Source organism: Merops nubicus, unplaced genomic scaffold, assembly GCF_000691845.1.
Source record: "Merops nubicus isolate BGI_N331 unplaced genomic scaffold, ASM69184v1 scaffold132, whole genome shotgun sequence".
NCBI classification, from domain to species: domain Eukaryota; kingdom Metazoa; phylum Chordata; class Aves; order Coraciiformes; family Meropidae; genus Merops; species Merops nubicus.
This window is the reverse complement of record NW_008591310.1, coordinates 41,608-52,331: the sequence shown is the minus strand read 5'-3', so window position 1 is coordinate 52,331 and position 10,724 is coordinate 41,608. Positions and strand designations below refer to the sequence as shown.

Sequence of the window (10,724 nt, the reverse complement as noted above, 5' to 3'; positions counted from 1 at the left end):
CAGCCCCGGCCCAGCCCAACCAGGACAAGCTTAAAACCCTGAAAGACGCGAGTAAGATAACCAGCAGTGTCACAACCTTAGCCCTCGGGACAGTGGATTATTTTTATATGTTCAAAGATCTGCTTGGAAGGGTCCTGTGAAGGGCTTCCCTGTAGGAACTGAGAAAAACTCATCTGCAAGAACAACATCCTTGGAATGCAAGGACAGGTTATTCAAAGTGCAGAAATCACATACATCCTGCAAAGTAGTAAATAATTCCTCAGTGTGCTTAATATATACAGGAATTAACTCAATGTGTAATATTTAATAGATGTTTCATTTTAAAAGAGAAGGGTTCAGAGAAATCTATAGATGTTTACTTTTACACTAAATGCAATCTTTTTCTGCCTTTTTTCTTTCAAACGTACACAATCAGATTTGACTGTAGTAGGTGGGGAAAATTGTATGGAAAAGTCAGATAATGTGGGGAAAACGGTTTTTACTTGTGATTTTTATCAGGCTGTCAAGTCTTTTAGACACGATTCACACTGATATGAGCGGAAGCAGAAATATTTAATGGCATTCTAAGTCTGGAATAGCTGTAAAAATGTCTTGTTTTTCTTGTTCCTCGTATTAGAACATTAGTTTGTTTTTCTTGGCATTTTCAAGAGGACATCAGATTAAATTCTATCACTGAAGTGGAAAAAATTAAGCCTATTTTAAGAAAGAAAAAACTTCACATTCCGTACTGAAGAAAAATTGCTCTATTAAGTATCCATTTTACAACTGAAAAATAACTAAGACTGAATGTGCCTGTATAAAAAAGTATGAATAGAAAATTCTGTAATTTGGCAGTCTGTAGGTAAAAGCTATTTGAAAGCTCCTTGGCTGTTGTTGCTATATATTTAAAGAATTATTTGTGACAAGGAAACAAAGATGTCTGTTGACATGAGGATTACTTAAGAAGACTAAACACAAATCAGATAAGCACTTATAAAGTTGACATTTGCAAATGGTTATGTTGCCCTTGAGCGTGATGAATTGTATCGAGTGGTGTTTCTATATAAACAATATCACCTTAACAACACTGTGGTTGGTAGCAGTAATTTCCAGCTTCTCATCCACACACAGTAAATTCTGGTAGTTAGAGACTTATAGTTTCTAAAGTAGTTCAAATTAGTTTTTAAGCAATTTAAATGCAGATTAAAATAGAATTTTAAATACAGAGCTAAGGTTAATAGTTGCTGGTTTTTTTAGGTCCTTTATTTTCTAGGATTTTTTTTTTCCTGTTTCTGTAGGTGAGGAATGAAACACAAACAAAAGGAGAGTGTAAAATGAGGACTCGAGAAGCTTGTTTCATGGTTTCAGGTTTATTGCTGAAAAACGTTACTTGATGCTTATATTAAATAATACAATGTTTAGGGCTGGAAGGAAGCAGCTTTGGAAGCAGAGCATTGGTAGAGTTATAAAGGTAAGGAAAACAACTTTGGAGTAGGATGAGACTAGTAACTATAGTTTGAATAAAGGTGTGAGTTAGGTAGAAGAATGTAGAAAAATTTGTTTTAAAGTGGTATAAGTGGATGATATGGGTTTCACAAAACATTCTAATTATTATCAAAATGGATAAACTTTGCCTTTTAGAGCAAAACATAGTATTTGGGATTGGTATCTGTCATGAGAGGTGTGTTGGTTTGTGTGGTGTGTTTTGTGTGTGTGTAACCAGTCTTACAGATTTATTGGTCGGGTATCAATCAAGGCTTTGATGCATCATTTGTTTTGAAAGGGAAATTTGCATTGGGACGTTTTTATACATTTGACTACTGGTACTTGTAACTTGTCCATGTTATTCAAGTGGTCTGCTAATGGTATAATTTCACAGTTGTTATACTGGTACAATGGGGAGCTTGGTGCTAGATTTGACAACAAAACAGGTGTGGGCTCTGGAACCCAGGAAAGCTGAAGTTTAAGTTCACTCTCCCCACACTTGTAAAATGGGAATAGAATTTTGATGACACTATGTAGCATTTGAGAACCAATAATAAAATACAGAAGTCATTAAGACCCTTGGACTAATTTTAAAAGTTGTCTGAACAAACTGTTCCTGAGTTAATGTGATGTTATAACAACTGTGGGAAAGCTCTGATTTGTCTTTGACATGTAGGAGTCAGCTAAGGAGACTGCCCTAATTCTGTAGGTTATCTGCGTTTTGGAGAGGCGTGAAGAAAAAGATGTGTGTCTGTTGAAAACTCAGGGTGCTTGGGAAGTGTAAAATGGTTTGCAGTTTACTTATACAGGGAAATCCATGAGCAGTGCTTATGCAGTATAAAACATCTTAGCAAGTTAAAGGAAAGACAAAGGAATGCCCTGTTGGTTAAATAAATTTTGGATAAGACAGTAAATTAAAAGAACACTCTTTTTGACTCTTCTGCTTTGAACTTTGTAGTACATTTGAAGTGTCTTGCTCGTCCATAAAGCTTTGATCTGAGCATATCTAAATTCAGTAATGCACAGTACTCTGACTGTACTCAGAACTGTGCTCAGGGACAAGTTTTAACTTGTACAGTTATGACTTGCATACTGAATAACATTCATGCTACCTCTAGTGTCTGCAGGCGCACCAGTCACTGCACTCTCTTACGGAGAAGTTTGCAATAGTCAAAATTTGGTTTCTGAGGCTGTTGTTTCAAAGGAAGGACCTCTCTGAAATCTGATCTTTTAGTACCATCAGCTTAAATATATATACACGTATATCCTCTTGTGGTAGTTGGAAAAGACTTAATTTTTTTAAATTTTAACTTAATACCCATTTGTTGCTTCAGATTGATGGTATGGTGGTTATGGGTTTAGGCATAAGTTAATGTAGATTTAGGAATCTCCCCTTTACTCTGCTTCAGGAGAAAATGTCTACTGAAATTAGTATACTGTGCTAAATTTTTGGTATTTAGGTATTAGGAATTTAAGGTTTTGCGTAATATAAAAAAAGTTACTTGTTACAAATTGGCTAATCATCAAAGAAGGACTTTTCAGTTAACTAGTTTAGTTCTGGACTTGTGTCTGCCACGAGACTGTGTCATACGGTCTTCCTTACATTTGTAACTAACTAAGAGGGGGAAGAGAAACCCGAAATTAAACGTGGCTGTGCTGCTGCTCTTTAAATGAGGAACTGAGGTAAAACTGTACCATATAAAAAAAACTTGGACAATCCTTCCAGATATCTAAGTAAGAAAACATTTATCTCTTGTAAATATTGTTCCATCGGGATCCTCCTGCATCATAAAACATTATGAGACAGCTTTGCTGTATGACCTTGATCAGACTTGCAGCTGATGCTTTTCAGGGTTTGCATGTTAATGTTACTGCACGTATCCACAATTCCTCTCTTACCTACAAAATGACAGCTTATGTTTTTTAGCAATCCTTCCATCTTCAAATCTTACTTTTTCCGTGTGCTATTAAATTACATTTATTTGAATTTAACTTCTTTATCTTAATTCTACTTTTTGGGGGACAACCTAATCTTAAAAGTGAGGCAGAAATATCTTTTGATGGCTGCAACAACTGAGAAGTGTGAGTTTGTGACTGAGAAACACTTCATTTGGGGAGGATAAGAAGTTCTTAGAAATAGCAAATCATCAGAATACAGAAGCATGACAGACAGGGTGTGTTCTTGAACTGCATTGTAGTGACTATTCAGAAAATCATGCATGCAGCTTGCATTACTATCTTGTAATTCCATGTTTTCTCTAGGTACATATCATTAAAAGAATGTGAGTGAACTAGATTTTGGAGGTTTTGTGACAAACTAATGAATGCTCTTGTTACTGGTCCTAGACGTCAAATATTGCTTAATGCTATGTACACACCTATACACAATAGCTAGTATGTTTGTTATAGGGCTTGAGAGACTGCAGTTAAGGGATTGGAAAGCATTACAAGAACTGAAACAAACATCAGGGTCTGCTTGCCGAGTTTGAGAAGAAGGTCCTCATGGTTTCAGCCTACATAAACAGCAACTCGTAAAAGAGGCAAAAAAAATGAAATCATCAAAGGTCATACCAATGTAAGATGAATACCTGTTGTAGCAATATATTTAGAATTCTGTGCTGGAAATACAGCAGAGTACAAAAGTAGTCTCTCTGTAGTTCAAGTAAAACAAAAGGAGCTTTTTGCCAGATAAAGTAGAAGCTGACCAATTGGCAGAGATTTGGTTTTATTTTTCTGTGTTAAAGGTCCATTATCAACTGTGCTCTAATTACTGCAACAGCGTTTTTTGGGCTTCCAGTGTTAACAGCTAGTGTGAAGCTGATTCAGCCCCAAATGGTTGATTTTTGTATGTCTTGACTAGGGAGAAAATTTCTATCCTGATTTGAGAATGTGTAGGAAGGGCCAGTCCTGTGATGACATGTCACTTTTGGAAAAGTGGAGGCCGTATTAGGGAATGACAGAAGTAAAAAAGCATAAACTTCATGTACAAATTCTTCTGCTGTTGCATTCTTCAGGCATATTTGTGTGAAGAACAGGATTTGAATATTTGCCTTTAACATGGAAAAACTTTTCCAGTGCATTCAGCATTTATGAAGGCATGCTAGTTATTACAAGTTTACCAAACATTTGAATTTTTTTTTTTTCTAAAAGTAGGAAAGATATTTACGTAAGGGTATAAAGTATATTATGCAAGCCCTATTGGCTCTGGAGAAGCTTGTGGATAAATTGCTTGTACGTACTTTATGGAGTTACTAGATTTTTCATAATCACTGGGGAAATAAAGATTGAATTTACCATCAATGATACATAATTCTAAATTTCTTTTGTAAATTAAATGATATTAAATCTTGTAATCCACAAGCACAATAATACCAGTAACTATTCTAGGAGGCTATTTTGACTATAATGTAATGAGTGGTATTACATATGGGAATTCAATTTAATTAGAAGAGTAGACATACTGCTTGAAGAATGGTATAATAGCTATAGTTAAGCACATTTGTAAACACTTGTGTACCTTGAGGCTTGTGGCTTGCTTTATTTCTCATTAGATTAAAGAGATAACATGTGAAACCCTAGCTTCCTCCAGCAGCATTCGTCTTTATTAGAGAACGCTTACAATATCCTCCACAAATAACAAAGATGGGTCAGAATCCTGTCTTGGTGGTCAGACGTGAGCAGACTGAGAAGCTGAAAGTAGGGACATAAACTGTTGAAGATAACTTGCAAAATGACAGAGCTGTACATATAAAATACCTTTTTTTTTTTTCCTATGTTGCCTTTCAACAAATAAATAATATTGTACAAAAGACTGATGATAGAAATTTTGTGCTAAATCTGAAAATGGAACACAGGCAATCAAATGCAAAATCATAACATATTGCTTCTAAAAATTTAATTTGTGTGCCTTAAAAACATAAATCACAAGTATGGACGAATGTAATAGCCTTTACTTTTTAAAACAAATTTTAGAATTTCCTTAATTTTTGTCTTCAAAATAGATTGTGAATTATTCATTGTCCACTTTGTGTTTTATAACAGCAAAAGCTTATAGAAGAGAGGGAGGCAAAACGTGCTCGACTAGATGGCAGGCACAGTTACTTACTGGATATCGTTGTTTCTTGTGTGAATCTGGACAAAGCAGAAGTAGAAGATGCTATTCTTGATGGCAACCAGGTAATCTGATGATTTGATTGTGAAGCTCATAGGGTGCTTTAGAACTGGTACTACCATTAAATACTCAGTGAGATAGTTGTCAGACTTTCTCTGAGATTACTCAAGTCTTCTCATTGAAAAAATGTTTCTCAGCATTTTGTAATTAAAGTTAATAAAAGTGTCTTTAGTTTCAGGACCTATTGTAATAATATTGATTTTGAAAATTATTAGATTTTCTGCTTTCCATTGGCTGTAGATAGTACAGTAAAACTTGTGACTCTGGATTGGATCCACAGCATGAAGTCCCTCAGTTCTTGAATATCTAGTACGTATAGATTCAAGAGTCCTGTCTGCAGTAGGCTGCTTCTTGTTTTTTCCATTAGGCTGCCACCAGCATTTGTGAGACCACATTGTGATCTATTTTAGGAAACCAAATCAGGTGGAAACTACTTGACAAATTAGAATGGCTAAGTGATCTGACTGACTACATGAGGGTTAATGAAGGGGGCAGGCAGTTAGAAATATGTAAATGTAAGAAATGGTGCATCAGAGTTGATGGTAAGTATTACATGCAGTGAAGATCCGTTTTGTCATTTGACAAGAAATAATTTTTTTTTTTTTTTAAACCTAGGTAGATACCAAGTAGATCTTGTTTTATTCCTAGCAAGTAGATATTGTTTTATTCTCTGACACTAGCATGAACATGGTTGTGGATTGTTTTTGTTGTTGACTTTTCCCTTGTGTTCTTTATCCATCTATATACCTTCAATATATGCATTCCCTCTTCAGTGCTAATATTGTTGAGAACTGAAGAAAGTCCAGTGGAAGACTGCCAAGGTAGTGAAGGATGTAGGGCACGCAAAGTATGAGAAGAGGGAGTATAAAAGATTGAGGGGCAGTCAAATAGTAGCCTGCCGTTTCTTGAAGAGTAGTTACAAAGATGACAGCTGAACACTTCTCAGCAGCTGCAGATGATAGGACAAAGACAAGACACAACTTGCAAACTGGACATTAAGAGACCCTTCTTCACCAGGAGGGTAATGTAACATGGGAATTGGTTACTTAAGTGAGTTGTGGAATTTCTGTGCTTGAGGTTTTTGAGCATCAGCCTAGGCAAAGCTCTAGATGACCTTAGCTGTTGTTGACTATACAGGAGGCTGGACTCGGGATCTCCCAGAGGTTCCTTCCAACATTTCTGTGATTCCATGTGATGTGGGAAAATAAGATGTGCAGAACACTGTCACACAAATTAAAAAGCAGAACTTGTTTCAACCTTTGTGAATTCTATGTCTAAATGGGTTTTCTGGCAAGCTGTATTGCCTGAGAATAACTGTCAGATGACAAAAATGTTGGCAGCTGCTATATTTAGAAAGAGAAAAGTGTAACAGTTGTTTTGACCTTATCTTGGAGGGCTTAGCTGGGGTTTTCTGGAGTAACAGTTTACATGATCTTGGTGTGACTGAAGACTGTTGTTAATGGAAGAGGATGAATGTGGCTTTCTTCCTGCTGCTGGTGATCTCTTAGCCTTTTTCCTGCGCTAGGAAGCAAATGTTTCTGAAGAACTTCTGGAAATAGAAACCTTTTCCAGCATAAGATTGTTGTGTAGTTAGGGGCTATATGAAACAATGACTCATAGATCTAGAAGAATAATGGATTATGCCTGATTCTCAAGTGCTGAAATATGGATCATCATACTAGCACAGAGCAATTAACTTTCTTCCAGGGCCTGTATGACCTCTATGTGAGATTCCTGGACTGCACTACCAATGCATGGTTCAAGGATGCTTAATGACAACCTTGAATTGATGGAGAGCTATGAAATTGTCATGATGCTTACAATATAAACAAGTTAAGACTTCCTCTATTGCTATGATATGGAACAATTGCAGCTTTGTGTTTCTGGTTTTGGCTAGTTAGCTGAATGGCAGTAAGAATAACGTGGTTGAGGGACTTCAATGAAGTGCTGCTGCACTTCAGGAAATGAAGAAATGCCCTGTGCCCTCAGTTTGAGAGACGATACACAGCATGTACATGTACAGTAAATGGTGTCAGTAAACTGAAGCACATCCTGGCTATATTCAGTCATGTTCAGCATGGAAAAATCTAGATGATCCAATTTAGGTGTGTGCTGCTAAAGGACAAGGCAATTCAGTCATTTTTTAGAGGGGTAGTAACTGGGCCTGGTATAACTTTATTATTGAACAATGATAATAGGATAAGTACTTGTCAGGCCTTTATGTTAGTTCTGAGCAAGTTAAACTTTTCATAGTGGGTATGCTGTGCTTAATAATCTCAATGTGATCTCAAACAGATAGAGCGTATTGACAAATTCCTGGCCCCTGGAGGTCTGCGTCATCTGGTGTTCTATTATCAAGATGTGGAGGCAACAGATACAGGTAAAGCAGCTCAAGTTCTCTTGCAACATGTTATAGTAGTACTGAGCAAGTGTGCAAGGAAAAAGGAAATAGCAAGACTCTTATAAACTGAAGCTTAAAGCAAGTCAAATTTGGTTGTACTGGAACATCAATCCTTGTTCATGAACTGAGGACTGATGAAATTGCCCAATCTTATGAGCGCACTTTTGCATCTTGCTAACGTGCAGCAGCAGGGTGTTTCCCTGCACGCCCAGCAGCTCCTGCTGGGGGCTGGGTAGCGGCTTTCCATAGTTAACAGATGACTGTCAGACAAGGTGAGCGGTGACTCTGCCCCTCCCCTCCAGTCATGCCACCAGTCTGCCCTAGGAGCCCTTTACACTTCTTGGCACATGACCCTCTTCCATCCAGGTGGTCCTATTACCTGACAAATGGCCCCAGGAGGCCTGCATTAGGGGTAGCAGGACCATTATCCCAGGAGTCCTTTCTGCTCATATCCCCTTCCCATATCAAGTGCCCCCATGTTACCACACTTCTAGGGGAAGCCTCCTTCTCACTTAGCCTGGAGGCAGCTCAGGACCTCTGCTCCTGTGACAAGGACATCTTCCTTCTGCCCATGGCTTCTGTTCCGGAGCATCCAGTGCTGCTGCTGTTGGGACTAGCCAGATGCTATGTGACCTCTAAGACCCTTGTTGGTGGGAATTCATCCCACTTGTTTATCCTGGTTGTACCAGAAAGACCTCATAAATATATCTATGTATTTCTATATAAATATATGTTTGTGCATATGTAAACATATACCTACATCAGTGTACAAATATGTATTTATAGCTTGTGTTTTCAGTGTGTGTATATATGCACCTTAAAGGTATGAAAAGACTGTCTAATGAGATACAAGCAACTTTAGTAATTACCATTTAAATGTATATAGAAAATTATATGAAAATGCAATCTCAGCTACCAATTCAGAAGTCTGCTGAGCAAATTTTAACATGCATGAGTTACAGTGGTGGAAGTATATTGGAAAGAATGTGAGGCAAATGGCTAAGCCTGGGAATTTAGAGTCCCCTTCAACCACCCCCAGATTGATCAGATGACTCTACAACATGATTGTGGTGGCTTTTGGTCTTTGGGGTGTGATGCTAGATGCAGGCAACATGGGGGAAAAAAAAAAGCCCAAACAAAGAACAAATGAAACAAATTCACAGCAACATGTTTTCTGATGCAGATATGGATCAGTGAATACTTCTGTTCAGGCAGACGATGACCCCGTGAAGGGTTCATACAAAACATTCAGTGTCCCTGAAGATCAGGAGATTGTGCATCTCTGAGTTCAGGAAGATGTACTCCAGAGCCCTAAGAGGTTGTTTTAAAAGTCTGGTTCTATGCCTGCCATCACATCCAGACTTTTTTCAATGTTTTGAATGGCACTTTTAATATCCAACGACTTCTAGCACCCTTTTCAGTAACAGTATGTATTTTCTAAAGAGACTGCAGAGTTTACTACCTGTTCCAGCCTCACGGGTTTTGGGAGTGCCCTGAAAACTGGGATGGACTGTTGCTGGTCTAGCCTCTGTAATTACTGAAGTACAAGGATAGTGCAAATTCTTGCGAATTGGCAAGAAATCAAATTCATAAAACTCTGAGAGTCAAGACTGTTTTGCTAGTGACAGGGCCCTTGACTCTGAGCCCAGAGACTTCTGCAGGAGCTGTGATGAAAACGAGGAAGGGGAAGGTGTTGTGAACAAAAGGGTGGGGATGGGACTTATGGGTGGTGACCTGATCCAAACCAGGGATCTCTGGGGAAGATGGTCATGTGCCTGAAAGAATAAAAAGCAAGGGACCTGTTACTTTTTGCAACTTTTTGGATGTGGCACAAGGCACAATTTTAGAGAATTATTTTTCCCTCAAAGACATCGTTACTTTTTGGTGACTCTACAAGAGTTACCAAGAGCCTAACCATAGGTGGAGTATATTCATGTTGGGGCAAGAAGAAGGGACAGAGAGGTCATAGGATCATAGAATGTTTTAGACTGGAAGGGACCTCTAAAGGTCATCTGGTCCAACCTCCCTGCAGAAGTAGGGACATCTCTACATGGGTGAGGTTGCCCAGAGCCCTATCTAGCCTGACTTTGAATGATTCCAGGGATGGGGCCTCCATCCCTGGAAGCTAAAAGTCCCTTCTAGCTCCCTTATTGCTTGTTTATTTTGTTCATTTTCCCCCAAAATAATCTATGGTGGCATCTCCCTCCTTGTTTCCAAAAGCACTCTATTTTTTATTTTTTGTATTCTAGGCTTATGTCTACATATTTTTTGGGAAAGACACTTGATAATAGTTCCTCTGAGGTAAACTACACATGCTTTTTAAAAAAAAAATAATTTTTTTTAGCAATAAAATATTATCTGCAACTGCGTGGTAGAGAGCCATGTAAAAGGATCTTGAGCCTGAACCTTTGCTTAGAAGGAACAGAAAACAAATAAATGAATAGAAATTGAATTTTCATGTGAGAATGGCAAAACTAGATGAAATAGCTCTTACTGTGCTGTGAGGGCTCTGAATGCTGTGTACTGTTCGTGGATAGTCCCCTGGGGTGACTCCAGGGGACTGGGAGTTACACAAATGATGACTGCACTGTTTGTTTAGAAATCTTTTATTTTAATAAATAATCCATGGCTTTAAAAAGTTTCTTTTACTTGAATCTATAGAGTACTTTGGCCTTCCAGGAGCAGGAA

At 37.9% G+C, this 10,724-nt stretch overlaps 1 protein-coding gene across 1 annotated transcript in view; it reads left to right on the top strand.

Moving 5' to 3' along the window:
- Positions 1-1,393: 1,393 nt before the first annotated feature.
- Positions 1,394-10,724, top strand: part of LOC103782428 (dynein heavy chain 5, axonemal-like) — a gene marked incomplete at its 3' end in the record, with an annotated part of 50,085 nt that continues 40,754 nt past the window's right edge. Inside the window, exons 1-3 of the mRNA XM_008950197.1 lie at positions 1,394-1,450; positions 5,506-5,640; positions 7,931-8,015. Of these exons, the coding sequence (XP_008948445.1) occupies positions 1,394-1,450; positions 5,506-5,640; positions 7,931-8,015 (277 nt within the window). The remainder of the gene's footprint in view (positions 1,451-5,505; positions 5,641-7,930; positions 8,016-10,724) is intronic.